This window comes from Drosophila melanogaster, chromosome 3R, assembly GCF_000001215.4.
Source record: "Drosophila melanogaster chromosome 3R".
In the NCBI taxonomy this organism is placed as follows: Eukaryota; Metazoa; Arthropoda; class Insecta; order Diptera; family Drosophilidae; genus Drosophila; species Drosophila melanogaster.
Window position 1 is genome coordinate 21,024,253 of NT_033777.3, and position 18,823 is coordinate 21,043,075.

The 18,823-nt window shown below is 48.4% G+C and overlaps 1 protein-coding gene across 2 annotated transcripts; it reads right to left on the reverse strand.

Moving 5' to 3' along the window:
- Positions 1-327: 327 nt before the first annotated feature.
- Dhc93AB (Dynein heavy chain at 93AB) lies at positions 328-18,247 on the reverse strand. 2 transcript variants are annotated; one of them, NM_001275864.1, is made up of 29 exons: positions 17,444-18,247; positions 16,726-16,878; positions 16,459-16,670; positions 16,153-16,394; positions 15,806-16,088; positions 15,476-15,741; positions 14,967-15,418; positions 13,266-14,842; positions 12,765-13,037; positions 12,475-12,504; positions 11,401-12,342; positions 10,269-11,315; positions 9,445-10,157; positions 8,873-9,225; positions 7,970-8,793; positions 7,547-7,908; positions 7,330-7,486; positions 7,148-7,267; positions 5,847-7,076; positions 5,610-5,779; positions 5,047-5,544; positions 4,475-4,985; positions 4,243-4,413; positions 3,860-4,176; positions 3,383-3,797; positions 2,269-3,270; positions 2,060-2,208; positions 1,112-1,244; positions 328-931 (listed from the first exon to the last, which is right to left on the reverse strand). In NM_001275864.1, exons 1-29 carry the CDS (start codon positions 18,165-18,167, stop codon positions 767-769), a joined length of 13,491 nt encoding a protein of 4,496 aa, NP_001262793.1. In that variant the 5' UTR covers positions 18,168-18,247; the 3' UTR covers positions 328-766. The 2 variants fall into 2 exon arrangements, with proteins under 2 accessions (NP_001262793.1, NP_524424.2); NM_079700.3 differs by lacking the exon at positions 12,475-12,504.
- Between the last annotated feature and the right edge of the window lie 576 nt (positions 18,248-18,823).

The window sequence follows — 18,823 nt, forward strand, 5'->3', positions numbered from 1 at the left end:
GCTTATCGCAATCTGAGAGCTCTATAGAGCGGGAGAGTCAGGTTGTCGCAGTACAAATAAGACGAAATAAAAATATAAAAGAAAAAAAAAAAAGAAAGCAGGGCAAAAAATATGAAAATTATTTGTTTCAGTTTGCGATGGCCACGAGTTCACTCCACTCAGCAGTGTCTATGAATTTTCTTTGATGCTGCTTCCCCCCAGATACAGATACGTATGTATATTACGCTTGTTATTTATGGATACGCGACGCATTGGATTTAGCATTTCCATTAAGATTTTTGGAATTTTCAGACTTATCAGCTGCCGACTACGCAGGCAGCGTTAAGTCGCATTCGCCACGAAAAAACATTATCAATTGGTGGTATGGTGGTTTCCACGGGGTATTACCTACCGAATGTAAACAATTGCATGGTAAACAAATTAAGTCAAGGCAAAAACAATAAAGTTCTGTTTTACCTATCTGCATTACGAGTATCAATATACCACAATGAATCCCCATTCCAGTCAAAATAAGTTCGGTATTTCTTTTAGGTTTTATGCTAGTGCGCCTAAGGCAAGTCTACTTAGGAGGTGTTTTATTATGAAAACGGTGCACTCTAATAAATAAATCGAAAGTCAAACTTGGAGTCTACGATAAAACTTGGTACATTGGTCTAGCTTATGACTATTATTGTTCTACGTTGTGAACTAGAAAAGAACTACGAAATCGTTTGAACTAAATTAAGTTAGATAACTAAGTTAAGTTAAGCATTAAGCAGTTAGCCATTTAGGTTTGCAAGAGCAGCGCTACGCCGGCCAGGATCCATTTGCCTGGCTTGTCTTTGGTCTTCAGATTCAAGTTGGACACATAGGTGGTGGGGCCTCGGGTGCGGGTCTTGTAGACCGGGCACTCGTACATGTTCCTCAGATCTTGCTTATCTTGGGTGATTGCCTGCGGTACATAGACGAGGTTAAATTGAATCGGATTCGCATTCAGTGTAGTAGAATAATGGAGTGGAATCTAGTTTTCGAATTTATGCCAACATGCGCCAGCAATGAGACGCCACAGATCCGCCCTCGATTCGCCGATTTGCGGATTTTAGCATTTGCCCGATTTGCATTTCCAACTCACCCGAATGTTGATCACCGGCATGGATGGGTAGAGCTCCTTGAGGCGCGACTCCATGATGATACCCTGCTGTATGTCCCACCTGGCGCCCTCCATGAAGATCCCATGCACGCAGCAGCCGTCGCGCGGTGCCGTCCTGCAATTTACAAGATCATCTCAGATGCCGCGACTATAATCGTAGCTATAGATAGCCACAGGTCTAGCCCAGAGCCAACTAAAGGGGGCGGGTGTCGATGCTAATCTCCATGCAGAGATGCATATTAATTCCGACGACGGCGCGACGGATCTCCATTGTTCTCCCACCAGCGTCGCCATGTGAAACGTGGCTGGCGGGGCGCCACTTAATAAGCAATCATCTCATCAGCCGTTCAGCCCATCAGCTCATCAGCCCAATCAGTCGTTGGGTAAATAGACAATTGTAATTTGCGGTCTATTAATAAGTCTCACATATTTATATACCAGTGCTGGTTTAAAATTAGCTCTTATGAAATAGCACTGTGCCTATTTTTAGACACACTCGCTGGCCATTGGCCGCAGCTGGATTTTTTCCAGCTTGGAGGCATGATTACATGTCACAACATTACATTCATTATGCGATTGGGATTGAGCTCTGAGCAAATAAGGTCGAGCGGACCATTAGATTATGTTTGGGGAATAAAATTTTTGAGCTAATTCATAGATTTAGTGATTTCGTTTCACACTAAAATGTTTAGGGTTTAAACAAACAGAAACAACTCAAAGTTGGGTCACCTTTTAAGAAATATAAAGATTTTTTCTGGGCCCTAGAATTCCAAAGATTTATCTCTTTGATAAAATGGCAATGTTCGTGCTTTTCTTAGAATCTGCGACTATTGCGAATTTGAGATTGCTCATGATAGTGTAAACATTCCCGGGAAGGGGTCACCTCAAGAGTCAATTGAGAATTGGCGTGGCAATGGCAGCGGCACTCACGTAAATTCCTCCTTTTGTTTTTTGGTCACGTCACACTGGAGGCACATCTTGTCCAGCGGCAGGTCGTTTCTACGGGCGGTGCTCTGCATGATCGCCGTGAGCAGGGATTGGGGATTAAAGAACCCAGCCAGCCAGACGCAAGAGGGTAGCTATGGAAACGGGAATTTTAGGGCATATGTTGAGCCAAGTTTGCATTACGATTCACTCACTACAAAATCAGTGGACCATGTCTCCAGTTCGCGCAGACGCAGGCACAGATCGATGAACCAGTTGTTGAGACCCAAGAGCGAAGGATACGCACGTTGCGTCCAAATGGGCGGCACTTGATCCAAAAACAGTGAATTCTCCAGCACCTCCATGTCCGATGTAATGGTCAATTCACCCTTTAAGCCCAAGTCCAACTCCTTCAGGCTGCGCTTCATCTCGCTGGTGAGGAAGTTCATCCGCTCGCACTCCTGAAAGGCCACTATCACATACGGCGTGCGCTCCTCCACCTTGTTCATAATCTCGACCATGTTGAACTCCTCGGGCAGCTTCTCGATAATTTCATCGACGATCTGTTTGACCTTGTCCTCGCGGGTCACCGTTGCCCCTCCTCCGGCGCCAGCATCCCGTGGCTGCATCTCGAACACCGTGCGAAAGATGTTCTCCGCACGGGTGGTTAGGAACCCTATCTCCGCATTGGGATGTAGTCCGTACAAGTACGGTGACTCCGCCGGCATCATTTCGTCCACGTACGTATGGTATCCCTGGTAGTCCGTATTTGGCGGAGCTGGAAATGAGGGCGCCAGAAAGAGCTCGCCATCCACCAAATCCGGCTGCATGTACTCCTCCAAGTAGGTGATGCACAGCCTTCGGTCCCAGTCGTCCGTAATATGACCCCCGTACATAATCTCGCCGAACAGGTAGCGCAGATCCTCCCACGGTACCTTGGCATTCGCCTCCAGGTAATTATACAGCACCGACACACTGATGTTGAGATCACCCACGTTGAATGGATAGATCTTGTTCCACCCCTGGGGACCAAACTTCCGACGCTCGGCGACCACAGCATGGAAATAGCAGAGGGAGAAGAGAATGGCTTTGAACTCTGCCTCCTTGCCTGACATCTCGAGTGTTTCCTGGGTGAAGTTATCCAAAGCCTTGTGGAGATTAGCCAACATTCCGGTTGGAGGCTCGTTGGTGATCTTAATTGATGATTCCAAAATGCCCTGAAAACAATTGTAAAAAATTATAATTAGTTTAAAAGAAATAGACTGACTACCCACTAAAAAGTATGTTCAAGAATAACAATCAGTACCAACTTAGAAGAAATGGACATACCTGCGGTATGATGTGGGCAGAAGGCGTCGAGGCTGGCTCTGCACTCAGGAACATGCGATAGTCCGGATGTGAGTCCTCGGCGTAGTACTCGAGCTTCTTCTCCAGCACCGGCAGCCATTTCCTAACCAGATGGATGTTCTGCAGCACCACCCAGTGGCCATGCTTGGCCGCCGTGTCCATGGCGGCCTCCGCTATGGCTTCCTGGCCCTGTCCCAAAGACACGTTATGGAAATTACCCAGATCCATGCTGAAGCCCATTTGTTTGCCCAGCGCCTCCACGTCCTTGAGTGGATTTACACCTGGCGAGAGGATGAAGAATATGGGGGTGGAGGGACTTGCTTCCTCGTACGATTTCGCGAACTCCATGGCGCGGCTTTCTACATATTTTGATCCAAGTTTCTCCTCAATGAAGTCGCTGTTTCGAAAGTAGGTTAATCATTATATAGCCGGAATAAAGTATTACTAGAAGGTACGTACGCTAAAGCGTATGTCATGCGATCTGGCCTTAAGGCCCTGATCATGCAAAGTCTTTGTAGAGCCGTTTTGTTCTTCCACTCCTGCGGGAATTTCTCCTTTTCCGGCAGCTCCGATTCGACCAGCTTCTTCCAACGCTTCGAGGAGGTCTCGATGTCGCGGTCCAAGTTCCTGAATTCATCTTTGGACGCTAGACTGCATATTCCGCCCCACGATTGATTGGTCAGAAAGTCAACAGGACTTGTCACATGTGGCTTGATCGGGAAGCGGAGCAAGAAGTCCAGTTCCGCCGATGTAACCTCCTCGTTCATAAGAAGAATCTGATTGTAAATCGAAAGAAGTTATTAAAATAATCGCTACTGGAATGACTAAACGATTGGTCTTACCTGAAATGTCATTTGCGAGGCGAAGATGAGCTTGTCGCATTCGAAAAGACCACGCGAAGTGTACTGAAACACCGAATACGTTATACAATCAATCAGATTGGAGACACGCAAATCCAAAGTATCGCCAGGTTCAGCCTTGGCTATGGCCTTTTGGAACACTACACTAAAAGCCTGCCAATGAAGGAAGTATATCATAATAAGGCTATCTAAACTCGAAGTCCTCATAACCCACCTTCAGTGAAAACTGATATATCGGATTGATAGTGTTTAGTTCGTTTAGGATGAAGTAAAGCAAACTGGCTCTGGCCGCCGCCGGTCTGTAATATTCTCGGGCCTTGTCGATCTCCTTGGAGGTAATCTTCGCCTCGGCCACCTTCTGCTCGATCTCCGAGGCAGTGCTCTTCGTGGTCTCCAGGTTCTCCACCAGCGCCGTGTCACCTAAAATATTCTCACCCGCCGACGAAAGGCGCGACAATAGATCGTCCTCCAGTTTCTTCAGCATGATCTTAAAATCGTTTTGTTGCTTTGTGAGATCGGCTTTCAACTCCTCCAGATCGGGACGCTCTGCTTTCACCACTTCCGCCAGCAGTTGATCCTCTAGTCCATCGCGTGTTACGGTGAAGTTAATAAGTGTGGTTTGTGCTTGCATCTCTGGCTTGTAGTGCGGATTAGCTAGCTTGGTGTGCAGGATCAGGCGGAAGTTGGAGTTGTATTCGATCTCCTTGTCTCCAATTTTAATAGCCCTAAATAAGTTGAATAAGTAAGTAATTTGCAGAATAGTCTCATCCAAAACCCCGCACTTACTTTCCCTTCTTGATCAGATTTCGACCCAGCAGAGAGTCCAGCACTGGGTCCAGGTTCTCGTCGATATTCTCGATTAGCACATTGCAGCCCGCATTGATGGACTTCTCGATGATGTCCAGATAACTGCGCTGACCCAGACGAATCACCTTGAGGTCCTCGCCATACTTCTGCTTAATCCACTTTACTCCCTGCAACTGGGGATCGATCATCAGTGGCCATCGATCCGAGTTGGACAGAATGGTGGCATTCTCTATTGACATTCGATCGCTGGGTAAACCCTCATTGGTCCAAATGGCGATGGTGGTGTCGTCGGTCAGCAGCGAAAGGGGATCGAGATTTTCGGTTGTGGGTATGGGCGGATCAATGCTCTTCAAAAAGGGTGTCCACATCTTGAGTAAGAGGTCGATGCGGAATCCTTTCGTGAAACAGCCGACATAGGAAATAAAGGCGGTGATGAGTAGAATATCGCCGGGCAACGTAATGCCCTGCTTGACGAAGCTGATTTAGGATAAACATTGTCATTTAGTATGGTAGTTTTTATTGTATGTACTCCGGATACGCACTTGTTGACCGCTTCGGCCCAACGTACGTTCTCACTGGCCAGACCGCCAACCAGGCGATTGGCCAGGGCAATGGTGGCTTGGGTGGCATCCGCTTCCTGTTGGCACCGCAACTTATCTGCAGTGGCCTTCTCAAAGTCCGCGGTCAGCTTACCCAGTTGCTCCTCGAGGCTCTATGCAATGGAAATAGTTCGGTATTAAAAGAGATCACCTGAGCGTATTAGTGAGTCCTAATCCTACCATCACTTTCCGCTTGATGCCAGCCAGTTTGTCCTGGGCAGCGGCCAATTCCGCATTTGCCGCCGCCAGGGCTTTACGCTTGGGTTCCACGTCGCAGTATACCTCGTAGAACTTGATGATATTTATAACCCAGGCGCACAGACCAGCCGCTGCACCCGACTTGGAGCGCACGAACTCCGGTTCGAATTCCGGATCCTTGAGATAGGGCTGGATGGCCTTAGTGATCTCCGGGTGGATGTTCTCCTTGTCGTAGTTGATCAACGAGTCGAGGAACGTGTCCACCTTGGCCATTGCGATTTTGGCCGCTTTCCAAGAGCGATCTTTGGGCACCTTGCCACCCTGGGAGAGCAGCACCATCACTGCGGCGGTTACATTGGTGACGGCACCTGGCGGCGAGCCAAAGCTCTTGAGCTCGGTGAGATTCGCCTTATTCAGGGTGTTCAGCGCATCCTGTGCGGCCATTAGAGCTGGCTCTGCTTTGAGGAGATCCTCCTCGCAGTCCCTCTGCTTCTTGCTGACTTCGTCGGCTATCAAAGCGACCTTCATTTCCTCCTCGTCGGCCACGGCTTTCTCCGTTTGCACCTTCTCCGTCTCGATGCCCACAATCTCGATGAGGGCGTCGGCCGCCTCGTTCTTCTCCTTTAGCTCGATCTCCTGGACGGCGAGCTTCACTTTCAGATCGGCCACCTGGAGGGCAGTGGACCGCAGCTTCTCAAGTCCGTTCTCCAGACGCTCGATCTTGCTCTGCAGGTCCTCGTTCTTGTGGTTGAGTAGTTTAATGTAGAGGTTAATCTGCTCCAGATAACTCTTGGGTGTAGTATAGTTGTAGCGCCTCTCATTCTGCAGGTACACCTTGGACGTGGTGTTGACCGATGTATGGACGTAGGCCATAAACTTGGCCACGGAATCGCGGTGGTTCTCCGGCAACACCTTGTTCTGGGCGAGAAAGTTCATCGCCACCGATATAAGTGCCTCCTGAGGCCATTCGTGGAACCAATTGATGGATGTGGCATTGATGATGGCCGGGAATTTTCTCGACCGAACACGCAGTGTCGAGCCCACTGGTGAAAAGCACAAAACTATCTTAAGCTGCTTGCGCACACGATCGATGAAGAATTTCCAGCAATTTTCTCGCGTATCAACAAGTCCCGCGCCTTTAACCTCATTTCGAACCCCTGCGATAATATTCTCAATCTCGTCATCGGGAAACAAATCCGGAATCTCGCCAGTCTGTTAATGATTGTATTGATTATAAATAAATTTGGTTCCAAACATTTAAATACCCATTAGTATAAACCTACCGCTAGCATATCGTTGATCAAGACGAGGAAGTCCTCGCTGGGGATCTGCGCATCCGTCATTAGGAACATAATGCCAACGTTCTTTAGTCCGGCCTTTAAATAAAGTCCTGAAAATTCATTCTGCAATGCATAAAGTTAGTTAGGATTAGTCAGGTTAGGTTAGGACTAGTAGACTGAGAAACCTTCAAGTCATTGACTCCGTAACCCTTTTTCAGCTGTATCTGCACGACCTCCAAGCTGGATATGAATGCTGCCAAGCGCGCTAGAGATTGTTTCCCGCTGCCACCAACACCAACCAATAAGGCGCTGCCACGCGGTGATTCTAAAATGCGATTGATCCTGAAAGTAGCGTCATTATTAGTAACTGCCTCCATTGCAGTCTATATGGGTGTGTCCCACCTGCATACGTGCATCATCGCATCCTCGAATAGCACCAGGTTCATGGCAGCGACTAGATCATTATACGATGACATTGCTTCCTGAAGGAGTTTGTGAAGCTCAGGCCAACCCTTGATGGGCATGTACTTAGGATCACCAATTCCTCCAGCGAAATGACAGTAAATATTCGGCTTGTCGAATATGACGGACTCGTCAATTTCCTCGAATGACTTCTTGACAATGTCATGCTGCATCTTGGTAAAGCTATCGATGTCCTTATCGTCCGTTAGCTTATCCGAGTACACCCTCTGTGTCTCGTGCTGCCACAAGCGTATAAGATCTGTGGAGCCCGTCAAGCACTCTGTCGAACTGAACAGCAATCCCTGGAAGGGGATTAGACAATTTAAAAGCTATCAACCATCCACCACCATTGTCGAGACTCACCTGAAAGACATTGCTGATGTCGCGCAGATTGAAGATGTAGTGCGACTTGATTGCCGTGGGCAGGAAGACCTGCAAGCACTTGTTGTGCAGAGCGATCGTGGCAGCCACAATGTTGGGCGTCATCCGCGTGACGATCGGAGTGAACTTCTGTTCCGCATTGGCAAAGTGCTGTGCCAGGATGGACGAGTACATGACCGTGATGGACTCGGGACCAGGAAAACTCACAGCCAGGACGCAGAAGTGTCGCTGCAGGCGCGGATTGATCGTGAAGCTACCGGAGGTGGGGTTCATGCAAGCCACGTACTGGCAGTTGTGGATGTCCTTCAGAGTGAGCTTGTTCCGGTCGTACCAGTGGCCGTAGTCCAAGTGCTGCCGCATTAGCGTGTGCGGCTGGACCGTTCCGTAGGCATCCACCTCCGGCATATTGATGTCGTCCACGAAGTAGCAGAGCAGCTTGTTGCCGGGCGGTCCGTAGTTGCGACCCGCCTTCTTCTCTAGCGGCTTTTCGAGGATCTTTTGCAACATTTCGGACGTGGTATAGTAATTGAATGGTATTGTCGTGACAGCGTAATTCTCAGAAAGCGATTGAAGCTTCTCGTTCACCAGTACGGTTTTGCCGCAGCCGGCATTCCCCACTAGCATCACCGGGTGCTTCTTATCCATCAGGAGATCTAGGAAAAAACGCAGGCGTATCGACTCGGAGGTGTGCACGATGACAGCCTGCAGCGGCAGGTCCGAGTCCAGCTCGAATTTGGGTATCTTCTCGGTCCAGGGCAGGAAAGTCTTCGTCTCGCTGTCCAGAAAGTAATCGAAAACTGTTCCACCTTGGAGGTTACAATGAAGCAGGAGAGAATATCGTTAAAGCTCGAGGATTGAGTCAATTGCTCGGGGATCGGCACTCACCTGGCGGGAACTTAACAGTTTTGAACTCATTTACCCACCATTTGCTGAACTCCACGCGGTAGTCAATGGCTTGATCCTGGAACATGGCCGATCCGAAGGCCCAAATACAGGCAAAAACAAAATACAGTTCGTGCCATTCTTTTGGACAGTCGGCCGGCGTGTTCGCTGGTATTAAAAAACAGTTTAGGAGATGGCACAGCATTTGAATGTGTGCCATTTCGGCGACAGGCGTGATCTTCTTGAAACGCACGCGAATCGTTTCCAATGAAGGCGGTATGTACTTATCGAATAACATGACCAAATTGGACTTTTCGGCTGGAATTTTTCGCGTTTCAACCCAACTGGTTACATAGCTGGAAAGAGAGATGGGTTAGTGCAACGAACTTGTATAGTTCTTATATAAAATTATATAAAATGTTCTAGAAAAGATCGGTTCCGATTCCAGCTATTTGAGAGGAATGCAAAACGAGAACATGAGTTACAGCAATACCAATTTTGAATAATAATAAAGAAACTAATGATAGATTTGAATTTGAAAAGAAAAGTGTATCCCAGTTACTCCCCATACTCACGGATTCCAACCCAAGTCCTGCGGGTTAATGTACAGGATGCCAGCCCTGGATACGGTTGCCGGCGTTGCTGTTCTCAGGTTGGAGATCTCGAAGAGCAAACGCATCGAAGGCGTCAACGCAATGCGTTCGTTGCTGGCCAATGTGAGGACCTTGTTGTCGTCCATCACGGTATTGAGACTTTCAATCCACATCGGATCGATGTCGCCGTCGAGCACGATCCACTTTGGTTGATCGCCCGTTATGTTTGCCTGATCCCGCATCAGCACCGAGAACAGGCCGTCCTTCCACTCGCGTGTCGCCGGGTTGATAATGCCGAAAAGTTCATCATTGGTCACAGCTTTCGGATTCAAGTCATTGAAAATCGGCTTCCGCTTGATGTTCTGGTAGGTGCGCAGCAGCGTCTTCCACACCTGGGTCTTCCCAGTGCCCGCATTGCCAACGATGAACACGGAGTGACGTACCTCCAACAGCTCCTCCAGCTGCACTACCTTCAGTATGAAATTGTCTTCTGGTTGTAGTAGGAGATCGGAGGCCGCTTGTTTTACGGTGCGTTCAAAATCCTGATCACGTTTGCGGGGCACATCCAGGGCGGGAAACAGGTCGCTGATAAGCCCCATGAACACCGGCATGTCGTCCGTGATGATTTTCGGTATGTTGAAGTCTCGGAGGGCACGCATCAGAACCTCCTCCTCCGGACGACCGGGATCACCTCTCTGGAAAGCGAAACGTATAATTAAGTCAACTATTATTTATGCGATCTTTAACGAAGGGAATTGTAATTCTTAGTCACAATCAAGTCTTACCAGAAACAAAAGTAATCTCACCTTAAGGGATCCCGCCACCACAAGCACAGATTTAATAGCTCTGAGGCCCCAATCGTAGTGATCCTGCTTAGAGAGCAGTTCCTTGCAGAGCGTGTAAAGCGTGATGAACTTGCGGGCCAGGACTCGCGCGTCCTGGAATCCTTCGGCCACCAGCATAATCTCGCAGATAAGCTCGAAGTCCGGCACGACCATGGCACAAGGGCGGAAGAGGGCTTTTAGATTCTCCGGTAGCTCCGTACGGCCAGCGTAGCCCGGATTCATAGTGATGAATATGCCCACCGTGGGCACGCAACTGATCATCTCGCCCATGAAGTTGAACTTGTCCTTTTTGTCGCGAATGGCATCCTGGACGGACTTCACTTGAACGGCAACCACCGACAGGACCTCCACAGTGATGCGGTTAAATTCGTCGAAGCAGCCCCAGGCACCCGTTTGGGCCAGGCCCTTGTAAATATTGCCGCAGGATTGGTAGTCCATCTGCTCGGAGCAATTGAAGACGTAGACCGAGATGCCTATGGCCCGCCCCAAATCCTTGGTGGTCTCGGTCTTTCCGGTTCCGGCTGGACCGGCTGGAGCACCCCCCATTACCAGGTGGAGGGACTGGGTCAGTGTAATGTAACAACGATCTGTGAGCGGCGTTATGACCAGGCGTGGCGTATTGCCCAAGTATTCGTGACAATACTGGAATTCTGCGTCGCAAATATTGGCAAAACAGTCCTTCTCCACATCGTCGAAGCGATGCCTTAACTGCGATTGCCACATAAACGCGGAGCCCGAATCCAATTTGGCCTGAATCATCTTGGCGACCACATCTCTTGAGTGCACATCAATTGTGCATATCGTCATTATCTTCTGACGATCGCCTTTGCTAAGCTCACCCAGCAGAAGCGTTATGAGCAGACTGAGCTGCGATATCTGTTTCTTGTAATAGTCCTTAATAGCGTTATCATAGCCCTCCTCCAACCGGCTAAAGGCGATGTTCACCTCCGTGGACCACCAGATCTGCGATCCGCAGAGCGACACCTGGGCAGGGTAGTCGAATAACCACTAATTGAAAGAACAAATTTGTTAGTTTTATAAACACCTCAGGAAAATCCTATTACTATTGGGACGTGATAAGAATTGAACTAACCTGTTCCCGCTGCTTTTCCTCGTAGGCAATCACCGCCTCCATGACGTAGTGCCTTAGACTGGCACGCATCGCCGCCTGGATACGGTTTAGCCAGACCTCTACGGGTCCTCGGATGCTGGCCAACTCGTTGAACTCCACGTACTCACCATCTTTGGCGTACATTCCCGACGCCGTGTTAATCTCGTTGGACTCGTCGCGGTTGAACTTCAGGCGGGCGATCGAGTCGAAGAGCTTGGTCAGGTGCTTGGTGACCATTTCCGGCTGGATGCCGTTGCTCAATACGTCCAGCAGGTCCGCCGAGGACACGAAGTAGAAGCGAGGAAAAGCCAAGCGTTTCGTTTCCAAGTACTCTGCCAATGCCTTTTCGCAAAGCGTAAGCTCCTTCTGCAAATGCTCCAGGCGTTCGATTAGGCCGGAACGATTGGTGGACGCCACCACGTTCGACGACACAGACATCTCATCCATGAGGACGCGAAACTCGGCGTCAATGTTATCGAATCGATCCGAATCGACGGGAAGCTGTTTGCGTATGTCTTCCGAACTCATGAAGATACTCTCAAGATGGGTCCAAGTGCGTTGCACCTCAAACCATACGGTTATCACTTGATCGGCGATCATAAGCTTGTTTTGCCAAGTGGACACTTCTTCGAGGAAATGGGCGATGTACTTGGATGTTATTAGATTCTGTAGGCAAACCTGATTATCTTCAAGCGTCTCTATGAGTTCTTCCGAAGCCTTCAGGAGGTTACAGCCGGTACGCGGGTGCAACTCGTGGTCGAACTCCATTACCGTCCACGTTGTGTTCAGATCCCGCAGGATCTTCTCCATGGACATCTCCTTGACGGCCTTGTCGACGATGTTCTTCACCTCCTCCTCGCATTCGTGCAGATTCAGGCCCAACAATTCGGCCAGCGTCGTTTCGTGGTCCATGATGAACTTTACCTATAAGAGGTTCAAGTTTAGGCAATACTAATCGGTGCTTTTTTGGCGTGCATATATCGACTACAGTGGCTATAAGGATATAACTACGGTACTACGACTGACACATGCGCTGGACTTGGCCTAGCCACTTACGGTCACTTCCTTGGGCAGGGCGGCCAAACTCTGCAATGAAATGGTATTTACAAGAACTGTACAGTTTGGGCCGGGCACAGCATCCCGGAAATCAAGCGGAAACGAAACGAGTTTGGGAAAGAAAATGATTAAAACGTTTTGCTATACAATGGAGCTGCCAATTGGTGGAGCTCGTGTGCTGGGGGAAGTGGAAAGATTTACACGGATTATTTACATCGGGCCAAATGGCTGGGATTGGCTTAAGAGTTCAAAAACAAAGACATCATTAAAAATGGAAACACAAAATAGACCTTGGTGGAGTTCATCAGCTGGTTCCAGTGACGCTCCCGAATGGCCGGATTCTGCAGCTCCCCGACGGCTCGGAGCGAGGTCAGCATGTTCTTGACCGTCGACTCCAGGTTGATGAACGTGTCCCACGGGCGCATCTCCTTGTCCAACAGCCGTATGTCCTTGGCGAACTTCTTGCACTCAATGTCCATGTTCTCAACGTCCACCTTGCGCCACGGCGTCGTTTTCCAATCGTCGATGCTGGTGGCCACGATATTGACATAGTCCCAGAGTTGCTGGGAGAGTTTAAAGAGTTATTGGAACAATTGGGGGATTAGTACGGATTAGGGTATTCATTACGATTAGGGTTAGTTAATCACTTGCGGGGGAAAAAAGAAAAGCTCAAAGTTCCACATGTGGCATGCATAAATTTAGTATAGTAGTAGATTAAACATGCACAGATAAAGTGGTAGATATAAAGAAATAAATCCATATTTGTGAAATTCTAAAAGCAAAAGAGATACCTTCAGCATGCGCAGCTCCTTGCGACACTGTTTCAGAACTTTGAATTCCGGAATGTTGACTTCAAACAAACTTCCGGACTCCTGAATGTCCCTCATCTCACTCTCACATAGAAACATATCGTCGTTGATGCGGTCCATCAGTAGGTATGGCTTGTAGCAATCGAATCGGAAGAAGTCGTACGTCTTGAAGACTTCCCGGAAGAGCTGGATGTGACTCTCAAAAAGCGCGATCTTGTTCCTGATGCTGACCACCTCAGTGGCCTGCAGAGGCGACACCTGCTGCTTCACCGTAGAGGCGATCTTCTTAGTGTTCGCCCACTGCTCCGGCAGTTCCTGCAGTAGCACGTTAACCTCCTCGGGAATATCCATGTCATAGTACTTCAGCAGTTGAATGGTCTCCTGCATGGGCTCAAACATTTCGTCCGTCTTGGCTGCCCGTTCCTTAACCTGCATTAGATACGCCATGATGCTGACCAGACCCTCGTAGTCCTTTTCCTTCACCGTCTGCAGTAGACCCTCGTCGGCTTTACGAATAAAATGACTCAGATTCATGAGGCTTGATGTGACTGTGGTGACAAGGTGCTCCTTGAACATGTTGCCCCACTTGCACACTGTATTGAGCAGGGCCTGGCGAAATGGCCGCACATCCACCTGGAACCAGGAACTGAACACCTGGAATGGACCAATGTCCTCGATCTCGTTGAACAGGGATTCGTAGTTGTCGATCTGCTCCCTGAAAGCCTCGATCGTAGGTTGGCAGGGTTGCGGAGGCGGCTGATTGGGATCGTTGATCAGTATCAGCTCAATCTCATCGGGATCCAACATGCGTCCGTACTCCAGGAAGTACTCCATGCACTCTTCGCGATCGTCAAGCCAGAGATACGAGTACCGCTCAAACTGGCGACAAAATCGAGAGGCCTCCTCCATCACCAGATCCACACCGTTTAATATCTCGCGACGCATGTCGATGATGTCCTGGTTTTCCTTTATCATCTCAACGTAGTTCCGCTTCTCATTGGGCTTTAGACGTTTGATCAACGACCCCATCTTCATGATGTCCCGCATCAGTTCTATCAACATGTTGTTAAAGCCCATCGGATCCTCGGGATCCAGCGAGGGCACAAACACGAGATTGGGTTCAACAAGTTCTAGCCGAGACTCAAATAGTGGAGCATAGTTGTTCTCCGGATCCATATTCTCTGCTAAATAGCCAACGCTCACGCCAACTGTCTTTAGGATGTTTTCGTAAACGATGTTGTCCACAAAATCCACATAACTCAGCCACACTGCGTCGTCCTGTTTGCTTTCCATGTCAAACTGCAGCATGTTGTCCTGCAGCAGCTTATGGATCTCTATAGAAGCTGCCTGGATCTCCGCATATCGCTTGGATGTTCGATCCGGGCGTTCGTCTATGGAGAGCACTGTGTCCTTTTTGCAGTCCCGCCTCTCGAAAAGAGGCTGCTTGGCCCACACGCCCATGATCTTGCGAATCTGTCGAAGATTTCCCTGGGTGTGATCCATTCGATTCTGAAGAGCAGCCACCGGCTTGCGTAACTTATCGAGATAACTTAGAATATCTGCAAAAGCCAGAAGAAAATTAACATATTATACCTAAAATTAAATTTAAATTAAGGTTAACTTAATATGTCTCGATCTCCTATGCGAAAATGCGAAATTTTCCACTTGACTGAAAAGACGCACCTGACGAATTCCAAACTAGCTGATTCACGCCGATCTCAACCAGATCATCAATCATTTTTATCTCGGGTTCGATCAGCCTTAGTTCCACCGGTGAGCTACCTTCTTGTATGCTGTTGTACCAATCGATGGTCTTCTCCAGGTTGAGGGTATAAGATCGGAAGACGTCGCTCTTTTCGGCAAAATCGATGGCAATTTGAGGAATTCCTTCGATCTTCATTTGCTGCATATAATGCACCTCCCTCAGAATGGAAAACAAGGCGGCACTGAAGTTGAGAATCAGCGAATTGTGTCGACGATCCCGTGCAATAAGGGATTTCTTTAGATTCTCCTCGATCTGTCCGTCCAATTGGCCCGCCCAGTCATCAAAGAACTGAGTCTTGCAGGAGCCCAGTTTCACCATGAGGATCTCGTAGCGCTCTACGATTTCCTGGGACTTCTCTGTCTTGGTGATCCTGCAACGGATTTGAGATTGATAGAATCATATTCATCATATGCCTTAGTATGCTTACTCATGCTGTAATGCCTTGAAGTTCTTGACTGGAGCCGTAATCCGCGTCTCCAGCTGATGGCACCAGCGTATGAAGGCGGCTACTGGTGGACAATTGTAGTTGGGATACAGGTTGTCGCCCACCTTTTTCAGTTCCATTTGCTTGTCGTAGATGGATTCACAGATGGTCATCTCATCATCGAGCATGCGCACAATTTCGGCATAACGCTGGGTGAACTCCTCCTTGATCTTTGGTCGATCGAGCACACTACCCACAATGCTAATGAGCTAAAGGATTGACATAACAGATCTGTGATTATATAATTATGTTCTATGGAACTCCACGGGATACCTTGAAAATACTCTCCAGGTTGTGGCAATCATCAAAAGCCTGGCACAAAATGGCCGCCAGCTTCATGTCCAGCTCAAGGATGCGGGTCTGGAAGCCCTTGAAGTCCTCATCAAACTCGTGATCATCTGGATCGAGGACATCGTAGCTTTTCGAGGCGAAGGCCGTGAAGTACTGATTGAACTCCACGTAGACATCTGTGATACGAGTGCTGAGCTGTCGACCCCGCAGCCCACCGATTTCGACTTTCTCTAATTTCAGGAATTCAATCACAGTAAAGAAAAACCTTGGCAAAGCCAGAGGTAAGTAGCAGCAACTATCTTTAAAGTAAACCAACCCAACAAACTTACCATTGAATTGTTGTGAGGCGTTCGAGGAAGGCATTAAAGCGCTTGAAAACTGAATTTGGATGAAAAGTCCATAAAATCGGCGGCCGCTCCTCGGGTTCCGTGAAGAACGTGGCCAATCGTTCCTTGTAGTAGTCGAATAGCTCCCGAAAGAACTTTAGTATCTGTATGGACAGGGTGAGTCGCTGCATGGCCTCGTCGATATCGCTGTGGAATATGGACGAGGGATCCAAGTATCTCTTGGCCTGCAATCGATCAAATATATCAGATGTCGGATCCGTTTATATCCGCCCAATGATTCCCACCCACCTGGTGTATAATCAAGTTGCATATTTCCTGCAACAGCACGGTTATTTTCGCCGACTGGCAATAGTAGCGTGAGTTGCCCCACAAAATGCCCACCGTATTCATGAACGGAATGAGCAGCGGCTTGCACTCGGCGAAATCAATCTCCTCCAGGTGCTGAAGTGGGCGCTTCAGGGGGTTCAAATAGAGTGTTATGTCCTTTGCCTCCGCCAGAGCTGCGGAAATCACCGATTGGCATGCTAAACTCACGTTTCGCTCCACCACACTCACCCGTAACGACGTTCTTGAAGAGGGTCTGGAAACACGGATGGTAGGCACTCATCGAGTACTCCAGTATCAGGGCCATGGCACGAATGCGCTCGTTGCGCAACTGGTCGTAGATGAACGACAGATTCTTGAGGCGATTGTTCCAAAATGTGAACTCTGTCAGGGGGGATATACAGATGACACGATGGAGATTACGCAAATTAGTTAATCAAGCGAAATATTCCAGATATTTGGTTTTACATATTTTATAGGACCACTTTGCCAATAAGGTACTTATAAAATCTGGTAATTATTTGGTGGTGAGTTATGAAAAGTATACATTATATTCTGTTTAGAAGGTGTATGGCTATTCCTCCGCTTTTCAATTTGAAAGACATGTGAAAATCGGAGGGAATTTAGGTAATTCCTGCCCTTAGTTTCCGCCATTCTATGTAAACTCATTCTACTCAATTGTCAATGTCAAATGTGAACGCGTAATAAAGCCGGTAACCCATTTAGTCCTATGACAATAGCATCAGAAGTACATACATATTGCATGCACGCAGAATGTCATTCGTGAACAGATAATAAAGCAGGACGAAACTTTTGGATGAGTACGAACATGCAAATGTCGGGGTTGCTAGGATATGGGGAGACTTGAATTTTATCAATAAATAATAAACGGAGGAAGCCAAAAATAAAACCGCCACACGTGGTGCCACCACCGCCACCTCGTACTCACCCGTGTGTGGAGTTGGATTCTGGCCATTGGCAAAGGCGTTCGAAGGACTCTCCTTGATGACCTCGTGGATTTGGGTGGCCCATTTGATGACAACGCCCTCGATGGCGCTCTTCAGGTACAGATCGAATTGGCACTGCTCCGTTTCGACCAGCTCCTTGGCCGCCTTCACGATCTTCTCGACGCCCACGGGCATGGCCAGGATGGTCTCCCCGCTGACCTGACCCTTCACCTGGTGCACGGTGCTCTTGAGGCTGTGCACGTGCTTCTGCACGTCCTGAGCCACCATGATGGGCCAGTTGCGATAATTGTCCTCGTTGGACAGGAGGGGCACCAACACCTCCTCCACCAATGCGGACAGCTGGTCAATGGTGCGGGTGGCTAGATCGCCGTAGATGATGAAGTTGCCGCAATCCTCCCTAGGAATGGGCAATGCATAGCGCTTGATAAAGTACACTCCCTTGCTCTTCAGCTGTGACAGTGGAAAGGTGGTCGATGGCACCAGCTGGGCAGCTGGGGTGAGGATGATTATCAGGACAACCGGGGTGTTCCTGTCCAGAAACTCCTTAATGATGCCCTTGTGCTCCTCCACCGTGACGACACGCGTCCACTTCTCCGGCTTTAGCTTAAGGGACTTGATGACAAAAGAACCCATCAGCTCCAGGCGCGGATCCGGGCCACCAGCTGCCGCCGCTGCAGCGGCCTCGGCGCTGGTGGATGGCTCCATCGCGACCCACTCGCTGTGGGTTGGTTGTGGGTGGGGCGGTTGCTTTGGTGCTTCTGCTCCTGCAGTGGTTGTCTGGTTGTTGCTGTTGTCTGTTGTTTACTGTGGGGACGAGGTGCACATGCATATCTGAGTGTTTGGCTGACCTTGTTACCACTAACAACTAGTATATGAAATCGATTAAAATTGCAAATCAATAGGGATTTTTCGGTATTACGAAATATGTATTTATGTTATTCTATAAAAATAACTTGATAAAAATGAGCACTTTTAATTAGAAGAACTTTTCCGTAAGTTATGTAACAATTTACATAATTTTTACTGATTACATAAAACTCATGATGGCAAAACCTGAGCAACTTCCTTAGAAATCCAACAGAATTACTTGTAAAACGCGCCTAACACGTATTGGCTATCAAGTATTTCATTAGTCAATTAATTTGCAATTTTTTTTATATAATATATGTATTAAATTAGTTTCCCAAAGAGGGTTTCCACGGGTTTTCCTTTTCCAATTGCGACTGCTTACCTCGGCTGCTGGTAAGCGACTGAATTGATTGTTATTTCCGCTGACGACTTGACACGCACATTCAGGCGCAAAAGTGATCGTGGCAGGACTCGTTGCTAAGGATTTGTTGATTTTTCCCCTGAAATCCGTC